Source organism: Leptonychotes weddellii, chromosome 4 (genome assembly GCF_054177405.1).
Source record: "Leptonychotes weddellii isolate Sample4059 chromosome 4, ASM5417740v2, whole genome shotgun sequence".
Classification (NCBI taxonomy): Eukaryota; Metazoa; Chordata; class Mammalia; order Carnivora; family Phocidae; genus Leptonychotes; species Leptonychotes weddellii.
The window spans coordinates 128189468-128202459 of record NC_138372.1 but is presented as its reverse complement, the minus strand read 5'-3'; the positions used below and the strand labels follow the sequence as shown (position 1 = coordinate 128202459).

Here is a 12992-nt window from a genome sequence, read left to right as displayed (position 1 = left end):
TAAAGCTCTCTTTCCAGACTAGGAGTAGATGTGTTCAGCATGATCTTTCAGCTGTCCTCTATAGATATTTTGACTCTTGGCGAAGTTTTCCATAGATAAGCATTAGAGGGCACAACTCTAGATTTATTTCAACAGAGCGCTAAGCTGAAAATAATGTTTTCTTCCTACCAAAATGGAAGGGCCTTAAAATACATCTTTTAGGGGCGCCTGGGTGGCTCAGTTGGTTAAGCGACTGCCTTTGGCTCAGGTCGTGATCCCAGGGTCCTGGGATCGAGCCCCACATCAGGCTCCCTGCTCAGCAGAGAGCCTGCTTCTCCCTCTCCCTCTGCCTGCCGCTCTGCCTACTTGTGCTCTCTGTGTCAAATAAATAAAATCTTTAAAAAAATAAATACATCTTTTAAAAAGTAGCCTAATGTAAGTTAATAAGAATTTCTATACATATACACTTTCAAAATAAGTGGTACCTATGTGTTTGTGTTTCCCCCTCTAGGCTTTACGTATTTCTACAAAGGAAAGGAGTACTGGAAATTCAACAACCAGATACTCAAAGTAGAACCTGGATATCCCAGATCCATCCTCAAGGATTTTATGGGCTGTGATGGACCAACAGACAGAGATAAAGAAGGACACAGCCCACCAGACGATGTAGACATTGTCATCAAACTGGACAACACAGCCAGCACTGTGAAAGCCATAGCTATTGTCATTCCCTGCATCTTGGCCTTATGCCTCCTTGTATTGGTTTACACTGTGTTCCAGTTCAAGAGGAAAGGAACACCCCGCCACATACTGTACTGTAAACGCTCTATGCAAGAGTGGGTGTGATGTAGGGTTTTTTTTCTTTCTTTCTTTTCCAGGAGTTTGTGGTAACTTGAGATTCAAGACAAGAGCTGTTATGCTGTTTCCTAGCTAGGAGCAGGCTTGTGGCAGCCTGATTCAGGGCTGACCTTTCAAACCCAGAGGGTTGCTGGTCCTGCACATGAGTGGAAATACACTCATGGGGAAGCTTCCATGATGCACAGTATCTGCCGTTCTTCAGTCCTTTGTCTTTCTTTGTCATTCAGTTCTAGGCCTTTCCTCTGCACGCTCAATGCCCAGTAAATTTTCAGGATTAACTAAAGAAGAGGAAAAAAAGAAGAAAAGATTCTTCTTAAAGGTTTCTAATATTATTTTCCTTCTGAAGTCTGAGCCCATATCTGGGGGAAAAAAGCAAAATGGAAAAACCCATGAATTTTTTGCTTTAAAGCAAAGAAAAAAAGGTTAAACAAAAAACCCACAATTGAACTTTCAGGAAAGTGTGAAGACCCAAAACAGCTTTGTCTCCAAAGAAGATAGCTCTCTGACTGCTATGGATAGTCTCCTACACTTCATTTTTGTCAGGTGGGAGATCTGGAATACACATGCAGGACTTTAGACTGTTGGGACAGCCATTTTCCAACAAACAAGGGGCCAAAATATCTGCAATATAGTAACAGCCTTAATAATACATCCATTTTTCGTTTTATACAGCTGTTCTCAGCTATGTCCTCAATGTTTCATCACATTTATATTCATAGCTATATTCAAACAGGACCTTTTGATTGTTTTGAAGTGTTTCTAATCCCCTTCCTACCACCTGACCCCTACATCATTGTGATAATCTCCCCAAGTTGTATTAGGCCATTGCCCCAGGCCTTTCATGGGTCTGTCAGGAATATTCATTAAGAGCAAGAAGCAGTATGTCTCCAAAGTGGTTTAAAGTGACAGTTATTTTACAAGGATATGTGACACTAGTAATACATTGGTGTAACCCTTTGAGAACTATCAGACCAGCTTTCAGAGTCTTAGGATTGTCAGTCTTGCTATCTAGTAAATTATAGAACTGGGCAATGGTAAAAACAGGCACAGGTTCAAGAAGTTCAGGTTTTTAAAACAGATATCCTATAACCCCATGTAATTTTTAAGCAATTTGCGGTACTACATAAATGCGTTTATAGTAAACAGAAATGTTACTTGCCAAAAATTTTTCTGGCAAATAAAAAGGTATTTTATTAAGAAAATGTAAGAGTGAAATTTTATTTGAAGAACTGATTATAATAGCCTAAGTCTTTTTTTCCTTAGACATATTGAATTTGTTTTAAAATCCATTGCATGAAAATTCAATTTGCCTTGGTACATGCAGTTAGCATTGCCATTTTAAAAATGACTTAAAATGATGACTCTGAGATTGCATGAATATCCTCCAGTACATTACTTATTGCATGTCAACCATAGTTCTCAAAGGGTTAGTGTGGCTTCTGGCATTTAGCCATCCATTTGATCACTGACAGAGCCAAGAGACCACCAAAGCATTTCATTGTTGAGTGTAATTTGTCCTAACAGCAGTATTGTCATTTTCATGTGACCTGCAGAGCAGGTTTGTATCAATATTTTTTTCCTAGAGAAAAGTCAGCAACTGACAGACCTCTTTATTGATTTTTAGGAGCTGCTTCTTGCAGTGAAAGGCTTTACAGCCACTGGGCTGTGAACTTATTAGAGATGGTCAGAGGGAATGCACCCCATGAGTCAGACATTGGCTTTGTGTGAAAGCCAGCTTTTGAGGGGATTAGCTTTTGAAACAATGAACAGCTTGCCTTGAACTTGATTATTGATCTGTTGACTGTCATTAACAACAACTTAAACATTGTCTTCTGTGAAAATTTTCCTTGAAGAGTCCTGTTCTATGTCTTTGCCCTTTGACCTTTAACTTGCAAACTGGCACAAACTGAAGGAAATCTGGTATTGCTTCTCCTTTGGAGTGTTAATTGTACTCTAAAACCCTAGTAAGCATGAGCTGTTTCCTTAGAGTAGAGAGAGAAAGAGTGTTGATGGTGGATCTGCAGATGGACACTTTGCTATTTACATGCACACTCGAAAAATGCCCTATAGGTAGAAGTGACTTTTAATTTTCCTTTAATATAAATTCAAGTCTAAATTCATCATTTTAAGTACAAATATAAAACTATAGGGGAAAAAAAAAACCTCAAAATACTTGAATGGCCAGTGTGGCTTTTATACAAAGCAGGAATTTTATACTAGTGAAAATTTCTTACTCATTTGCTAATAATACACATTTCCAGATGATTTTTAATGAGTGTAGGTACACATTCTTATTTGGAAATGGATAGTTTGGCTGCCTTGAATTTATATTTATACTCAACATAGCATGGAAATTAGAATGTCTTTTGGTTAAACAACATGTTTATGAATTGGTTTGGGAAAATATTTTGTAATCATGGGTGGCATGCTGCAAAGCCTTTGCAGATTGTTATTTCTTACAACCTGAACATACATAATGTAAGGATAAGAAAAAAGAACAGTTAAAAAAGAGGAATATCTTTACAGCAAAACATTATGCAATGCAAACTGTATTTTGACAAGATATCAGAGATTATGTATGTGAGGGCCAAGAAAGAAAGCATGGGGAGAGGACCAAAATCAGTCCCACAGCTTTACTTCAGTGCTTCCATTCTAGATGATGCTGATATTATAAAGAGTTAGCCACTTCTACTGAGCACGGAGGACTATATACATAAGCTCACTTATACAGTGTTTGCTTATGGGAGGGTTTAATCCTTTTAGGACCTTGATGTCAAGAGAAAAGATGACTGGAAATTGTATTTTGCTAAACATAGAAATGAGGAACTATGTCATTTGGGGACATGGGTAAATCATTGAGGAATTCCATCAACCTGCATTAAACACTGATTTTATTTTTTTTTCTAAAATGAGAAAGAAACTGAAGAAGCAATCTTTTGCCTCTTTACTCATTTGTCACAATATCCTGATCCATCATAAGACTATAAGTATATAAGGGCTAGAAAATAATCATAGCATTAAGAAAGGAAAGACCCTATCATTATGCTTGCATTTTGAAAATGTCATGGATAAGTGTTGGGTCATATTTACTTCAATATGAAATGAGATTTATGTGATAAGAAAAGGCATATACAGCTTCTCTCTTTACTAGAATAGTTAAATTTTCAGGCTGTGAGACTACAAGAGATAAGAAAATATTAAGTTCCATATAATCACAAACATCAAGATTCTATTTGTTTATTGTACACAGGGCACTTTGTGAGTATGGTTGCTGACTCCTCTTCCACTGCGGTTTGGGGAAAAAAAGTCTCAATCCTATTGGAATAATGAAAGGGAGAGTGACCAATTGGTCTAGCAAATAAGAATAGTGATTCAAAAACAACGTGGAATAAATTTCCATGGGTCAACAACATAATATACCAAGTTCAGTATCAATAGAAACTTACAATCTATCAAATATTTTTCATCACACATCATTAATAGCATGGAAAGTTCAGACCTAGGGTTTCTCAAATTGAAAAACACATTCATCATCACAAAACGTAATTCTCCTTCTGTTTCATTTTTAATACTTTAATATAAACACAAATGTAAACAACGTAATGTTCCTTACATAAATTAACTCTATAGTCTATAATTTTAGCCAAATATTATTGTTCTGTATATTATTAACTGGACTGAAATGAAGTATTAAAATAAACAGTCTGTATTCCCTGTAAAGCAGTAAATCTACATCAGACCATAGAGGAGGTTGTGAATTTAACTATTGACCCCTTTTAGAACAAAGTGTCTGCTGACATGGCAATCAGAACAGGTGAATACAGAAACTCTTTACAACTGCAGAGATACCGTAGATAAATTAGAGAACATTATATGATACTAGCAAAGACAACTTCTGTTATAAATCAGAGGGCAAGGCTTTTCTGAATCAGATGTAATAAATTACTAAGTAATAATTTACAGAAAATAATTACTAAGTAATAAAGGATAGAGACTGATTTACTGAAATAAGCAAATGTTACTTTTACTAGTCAGATTGGTTGTAATCTTTTTCTATTGACACAATTTGTTTCATATACGATATACTTATTTTTATTCCCTTTCTGTGGGTGATTAAAAAACACAATGTGGTGGATGAGAACACTGCCCAACTTCACTGGTAGTTCCAATATGTGGATGATTTGTATATACTGGATCCTAGGTATAGTAATATAATACTTCCAAGTTCTGCATATTATGCTGATATCTCTAGTATCAAATACATGCCCACACTTTGTGAATCTTACATAGAGTAACAAATGTGTCCATATTGACTAAATTCAATGTGCTATCTGAAGAGAAATGGATGTTATAATCAAGTAGACTGAGCTAACACAAGAGTCATGAAAAGATTTTTTTTTTTTTAAGTTTTGGAATTATTTCCAGAAACTAATAAAGGCGGTGATTTACTGATAGTATTGAGTCTGTGAGATTGTAACATATACTGAAACAACCTCGTGGATGGCGGTGAAATCTTTTTCAGCAAACATAGCAAAGAGTTCATTTAATTTTTGATGCTCTCAAGAGCACATTCCAAAACATCACAGATGTCAAAAAGAACATGCCATCTAAACCAAAAATGTTAAATTCAGATAAGCTATTTATAAATAGCTGTAAATATAATCTCAGCCAATATATGATATCACAAAAGGTTTCAAGTCAATAGTATTAGAGGATTTAATCATTCCATTGCATCTCATGCACCTTCATGATATTAATTTATTTTGACTGCAGGTTATATAACTGGGAAAGGATATGTGTCTTTGTTTTAGGTTCCTTGTTGCTGAAAAGGGAACCAAAGCTACATCAGAAATATTTTATCAGTTGTATTTTAAAAATTAGAATTTTATATGATAAAGAAAACAGCAACCAGGTGGAGCACCACACCATAAATATGAAAATTAAATACTATATATATTAAATATAATGGAAATGGAGGAAAAAGAAAAATGAGTGTTTTGTAAAATATAAAAACATACTACAGCACTCCTTAATACAACTGGAAATTCTACTTTAGCAAGTATAAAAATAGAGAAAAATGCAACTTCAGGCTCTTCATGTTAGTAATGGGTATGTGATATATCAATGTATATAATTAGCCAGTGGTTTTTAGATGTTACCCTGCATAAACACATCTGATACTAATGCACTGCCTTATAGGCTAAAAATGTCAAAAGTTAGGTGTTCAGTAACCTCAATTGGAAAGATACATGTTAGAATCTCCTGAGAAAAGCCATTTCTCTAGGATAGAAATTTACCTCAGTAATCACATAACATAAACACTTGGCATAGTAGCAAAGAAATTGCCTTAGTGTTCTAATCTCACCTAATTGGAACCTTTGTCTTTCTGTCCTACTCAAATCATTTTTTGTTTCCACTGGCATCATTTTGAAATGATTCAGAGATATTTCAGGTCAGATGAATAACATCAATTTCAAATATCTCAACATTTTATATGTATTTCTACTTTGAAATTTAAACCAATAGTATATAAAGCCTAAGAATGAACACTGATCCAAACAAACACTGACAAAGTCACAGAAATTGAGTGAAAAACATATATTATAAAACTTGTCAATATTCTGGTAGAATACTGAAGTAGCAGCCTTCGATTTTTAAACACAATTGTGAGCTTATAATTGGACAGAAACATGCATCTTTTTTTAGAACAATGCTAATTCTTTATATGAAGTAAGGGTATAAGATCATGAGTACTGTAAAATAGTACATAACTAAAGCTCTTAAAGGAAAATGAGGGCATACCCAGTTAACTCATGGTTAGTGCCTAAGTATAAAAAACATATGAAAGATATTTATGAAGATTTCTAAAGATTATATGCCTTTCCAATTTAAAGAGCAGTGCGTCTTAAAAATCTGTCTTATACTAACATTGGACTGGGGTTAATATTCAAGTTTGCACTCAATGTGGCCTTACATTCAAGGGCACACTGGGCATTGTAAGACAAATACATCATAAATTAGAATGTTGTGCTGATTCACATAACTTTGCCACGTGCTCTGCTATAGAGCTGAATTTATATGCCCTTAAGAAGGGAGAAGAAAATCAATTAAATATAGATATGAAAATATGATAATTGTATCATGTTAGGCCACTTAGCTTCAGAGTAAGATGTCATTAACCCTTATTTCACATAGAAAAACCGGAAGGAGAGAATGGTGAACATGAATAAAATGATTAACTTTTCGACTTACGAAGATGTTTCTTGAGTATTTTATCTACTTGTTTTTCTCCATGAAAAAAAAAATTACACAAAATACAGACATATCTGTAGCATTTGGTCTGTAGCTAGATTTGATCCCAGGCATAACACTTTTTGACACAGGCCTTTTTATAAATGCCTCATATACGATGAAGCTTTGGTGAGATGTGACTGCATGGTAGGTTGCTTTTTTTCTAGGATAGGATATGGTGCTGCTTGTTCTTGCCACATTTTGTATGAATATATGTTTCTATGTTGGCCTGTCTTGCTAAGATATGGATGAATAAAGCCTGGTGTAAGCTGTCTATTTGCAAAGTCACTAGAATGCATGTTTCATTTGTTCTTTCGTAATGCCAATTTGAACTTTTTCCCTCTCTATATATTGATAACCCAGTTGTGAAGGTAAAACATAGTTTCCTTGAATGACTGATTCAATCCTTAAATCAATTGCATAATTTTTGCTACCACTGAAACACTACCACAGAGGCCACATTATTGCTTGTCTTCTCACAGCTCTTTAGTAGGTCCTACTGCCTGGGTAAAATTAGGGTTGTTTTTGGTTTTGGTTTTTTGTTACTTCTTTTCTATCCGAAGTGGAATACGTTATTCTTTTTTATGTTCATAAATACAAAATTTCACAATCTTAGTTACTTTGTTACTTTCAAACAAACCTGATTTCTTAACAAGGATGATTGGGTATCTGGTTTTTCTGCTCCTCCAATCCTGAAATTATGTTTGCTTTCTGTGTGTCACCCCAGAATACAGATGGTTGGGAGGGATATATTATTTTGTATTGTCTTATGTAGCCTGTGCCCGTATTTGCATTCCTTTCCATTTCCACCTTGCCCCTCTTTTTTTACAGATTTGATTTTCCCTTCTGTTTATGAAAACCAGAATTGAGCAGCACTATATATCAGACATGGGCCCAGAAAATATATTTTTGTTCCTCAGTAATTTCCTTCACAAGTTTCATGCAAAGAGTTTCCAATTTCACACACCTTCCAATCTCTTACATTGGATTCTAACTTTTTTAGAGTTATTCCCCTGAGAAAAGTGAAATGCTGAGTATGAAGGCTGTTGTCTGTTGATAAGCCAGCTAAGGAACTTTGCTTTTGGAGAATGTATCTTAAATAATTATACAGGAAAGTAAATACCATAATATAGTGTTCTGTTTAAGGTACATCATGTGTACATGAATGCCTAAAACCTCAATTCTGTATCTGTTTCCCTTTATGTGTAAATTACATAAATTATATATTAGAAAGAGAATGAAAGAATAAGGGGTATTATAGTGGCAGCTTTTTGCTGCATTGGTTTTGACTGCATCAGCATTTTTATTGTGGACCTCTATTTTCAGGGGTTTTAGAGACTCACCCATAAAAATTTGCTTCAGGCTTAAAAGTCTTGAAAGATTTTTTTTTAGGTATATAATTTTAAATAAATATATTTTGTTTTTATATTATAGGAAGGAAATAAATGGAGTTTACTAGTTCAAATTTGTGCTACTATAACTTTTAATAAACCTAATTTTTAGCAAAAACATAGTCCATAGTCTATTGATGATTTTTTAAAAGAATCAATTATTGATATTGAGAAAATTGCCTGCTTCATCAGTGTAGTAATCTATCTTCAGGATGTTTTAAAATCTGTATACCTATAGAAACATTATCTTGATTCCAGTAGTGGATCAGTATGATAATGAACACAATTTATGCCATCCATATGAGCTATCTGGTAATATAGATTTGGAAATATATATATAGTGTGTGTATGTGTATATATGTGTGTATATATGGTGTGTCTGTGTGTATGTATGCATGTGTGTGTATATATATACACACACATACATATTTAACAGATTAAGGGGAAAAAGCTCCCATAAATTTAGTTTGTCAAATAAATACCATATGCTATATTAAAAAAATAATTGCACATACATTTGTCTTTCAGAGCCAGAATGAGATGCAAGCAATTGCAGAGGAAAGTTGTCTCTTGGGTAAACAGTAGACATTTTATAGCTTCTTATGAAAATCACTTTTCCTTTCTATATTGTGGTTATGGGAAATTAAAAGAATGTAATGCATAAAATAAATGCAGACTTTATTTAAATAACATTAAAACATGAAGCAGAGAGAAACAGTAAGAAATTAAATATTTAGGCTATTATCTCTTGGTTGTCTGACAATACTTGCCTTTATTTTAATTCCCCATGATATTTTCAGTAATGGAGAGGATATTAAAATCTAACTTTAAACTTCTGGATTGTTCACATTACATTCAACAGTACTTCATTAAGTTTCTGATAATATGTAGTCTTCTATGTGCAAGGAAAGAAATAAATAACTCATTTATTTGCTGAATGAGCTTTAAGGTTTGCAAGTTGTTAGTGGTTTTTTTTGCCCACACAGGATTCTATACATTTATTAACATCTTAAATCTGGCATATATATATATATTTTTTTTTTCAGATAGCTTCTACTGACAAACACAAAGCTTGTTTGTGTGCAAATATAAGGCAAATAAATGGTGCTAAAGTGTATTATGACTGTCAGATATAATCAGGCAAAATTCTGTGGTGCTTAATTTTTTCATTGATTTTATTGATCAATGCATCGAACAGTGTTTATTATTCACAAGTTGTCTTTTATTAGTAAATCAAGGCCTCACAGCACATTGTTAAATAAAATGGTTGACTAGTCTATGTAACAGCTCACCAAGCTACTATCTCTTCAACTCCTTATAATGTTGCGTCATTAAAGGTCAAGGGGTCATGCTATTAATCTCATCGCTGTAGACCATTAACATGACTGAACTTTTCCACGAAGTACTTATGTTTACAATGCTATAACCCTTTGACTGCTGCGGCAACCTTTAACCACACAAATGTCACAAGCTAGAATCATCAGCATGGTTCTTGCCATGGCAATCAAAGAGTTAAGGGCTGTGCAGTGATTTGTTTTGTATTTATTAATTTATATTTATTTTGTTTCCATTCAAGGAGGGGACTTGGGGTGGGGCAGTTTTTGTCTGCTGTAAGTGTCTTAACCTAGGGACGGGTTAAATGGCTTTTTATACTATTGCATCTTCTGTATTTACCATCAATTCATTGTGTTGTAATTAAAAAAACTGTCAATAAATAAGAGAAAAGAAAAACAGTTCATATACATTGTGGTTTTACTCAATGAATGATATACATACATTTATAACTAATATGGAGGCTGTGATCTATAGCAGTAGACTTTACTATATATGCCTTCCTAATCAATATGAAACAGAAAATGAAAATTCTTAAGTAATTTAGGCCAAGATTTCCGGTGTTTCCCTGAATGAGCAAGTATATTAAAGTGGCCATATCAACTGGAGAATTGTTTATGGACTAACTAGATGCATGTGACGGGCCAAGGACAGGAGCAGGAAGCATTACTGCATCAGATATATATCAGGCAAGTAGCCATGAACATAGGATTTGTTAAGATTTCATCACTACCTAATAAGAATAAAGAGTAATTTTTGGATAGGTGAGTATAACTTATTGTTTAAAGTCACACATCATGACTGTCTAGGTAAATTGAATCAAAGGAGTTAATTTTTATATCAAAAGTCTTTGACAGAATCCCATTCAAGAACTTTTTTTTTAATGATAGGACTACAGGAAAGGATGGCCATGAATAACCATGAATAAAGAACTGACTCGTAGAAAACATAAGCAAAGATAAACATTTCCTTATCTACATTTTCATAAATTATCTTGAACACAGGATCAACTATGAAATCTCTTACAATATCAAATACTTGCATGTAATCAAGTGCTGAAGCAAGAGTTTCCTAAAAATCAAATCTAATATGTATCAATTATTTCAAATTGTCATCTGAACTTTAGGAAGAATTGGGAATGCATACTGGTAATAAAGAAAAATATGTTCTTTCATGCAAAAATCAAGACTCATCTATGCACGAAGAAACCAATCTTATAAATTTTAATCCACACATAAAAGAGAAGCACTGAAGCAAGGTACCTAAGACAATCATAAGGGATTTCATTGTCTGAAGTAACAAACTGTAGACTAGGGGGACAGAGAACTGTTTGTATTCAGTCTTTGAAACCTGCTTCTAAGGTGCATCCCTGAGAACTTGCATAACTATCTCAAAGAGTTTAAAGGAAGACTCATAGATAAGAGTTGTTGGACTTTTGAAACATGTCAGCCCATAAGAACCTAAAAGGTTAGCCAAGCAACAATATATTGTATTTTTATTTGTAAAAGGCTTTTAAACAAAAGATAACATTTATTTTTATAAGGTTGTCAACAATATGAAACCACAAATAATCAGGCAGAATTCAAGAATAAATCTTTTTTTTATTATCAAAGAGGGGGAAAAAAGCGAGAAATATCGATCTAACCCAGTAAAGTATTTTTCTTACATACCTGTATTTTATTTATTTAATATCAAAATATAGCATTATATGACCTATCTTGCACGATTGTTGCCATAATCAAGGACCAAACTAGAATGATACTATATAGCACGCTACAGAAACAAATACCATTGAGGTGAATGACAACGTTTGCATATTTTAAATCTTTTACACAAAGTATTTGAATGGGCAGAACTTCATTCAACCCAGTTTGATGCCCTCTGCCACCCCCTCAATTAGTTACCTCAAAGTGTCACTAGCTCTCCCCCTTCCTTCCTTCTTCTTCCTCTTCCTTTTCCTCACCTTCACCTCTTTTCTCTCTTCTCTGCCCCCCTTAATTATTTTATTCCTTGAAAAATATACATATAGGGCGCCTGGGTGGCTCAGTTGGTTGAGCGACTGCCTTCGGCTCAGGTCATGGTCCCGGCATCCTGGGATTGAGTCCCACATCGGGCTCCCGGCTCGGCGGGGAGCCTGCTTCTCCCTCTGACCCTCTCCCCTCTCATGCTGTTTCTCTCTCTCTCTCTCTCTCAAATAAATAAATAAATAAAATCTTTAAAAAAAAAAAAAGAAAAATATATATATAATTCACTCCTTTCATGTGTTCTTTACACTCATTCTTTAAAATTTTGTGGCACTCCTCACCACTCATTTCTTTAAATTTAAATGATATATTTATAACTAAACCTAGTCTAATTCTCTATCTTACCTGGCTTCTTACGAGTATTTAATACTGACAGTTACTCTGCCATTAGTACTTCTGCTCCTTCAGGTCAGGACCTATCAATTTCTTATTACTTTCCTATACCTAGAGCTGCTACAGAAGCTAGCTCATAGTCCGTGCTCAGGAAAATGTTGGCTTCTAGATATTAGGGCTTAAAAATCTTTTCCCCTACCATATCTATCTTTTTAAACTAATTCTTGTGAATTTACCTAAGTCCCCTATATGTTCTTAACCTCCTTTATTCTATACTCTCTCCTGGACCCTTCTGCACAAGCATGGCTTTAGCTTTGTGGATATGATGTCTCACAAAATCCAGATTGACAATTTTCACCCACTTGCTGGACAAACATCTGGATTTTTCCTCTGCTTCCCAGATTCAATCTCCTAAATATAAAGCATCAACATCCCTTTTTCCCCCCAAAATAAGCATGCTTCCTCCTGAATTATTTATTAATACACTAAATTCTCTTGGTTATTTACATGAAAATATTGTGTTCTTGGCCTTTCCTTTTTCCCTTGCCTCTGATGTCCCCCCTTTTGATATTTACCAGGTCTATGAATTCTACTTCAACAATATTATTGGCATCTAATTTCTCCTTGACATTCTTGTCCTAGTTAGGGTTCATAACTTCTTCCCTTCTGAATCTTCTTGCCTAATTCAATCTCTTTCTTTTCTAGCCTATCTACACATTCCTGGCAGAACAATCTTCTCAAATTAGAGTTTGAATCATATCAACCCTTTATTAAAGATTTTATA

At 34.3% G+C, this 12992-nt stretch overlaps 1 protein-coding gene across 2 annotated transcripts in view; it reads left to right on the top strand.

Moving 5' to 3' along the window:
* The window catches only part of MMP16 (matrix metallopeptidase 16), a 277042-nt gene extending 266790 nt beyond the window's left edge, over positions 1–10252 (top strand). The window contains exon 10 of one of the 2 annotated variants that reach the window (XM_081816217.1): positions 9048–10252. In XM_081816217.1, coding sequence (XP_081672343.1) covers positions 9048–9058 — 11 coding nt within the window. In that variant the 3' untranslated portion in view covers positions 9059–10252. Of the gene's footprint in view, positions 1–490; positions 1194–9047 lie in introns of those variants that run through there. The other variant, XM_081816216.1, reaches the window with a different exon arrangement.
* The last annotated feature ends 2740 nt before the right edge of the window (positions 10253–12992 follow it).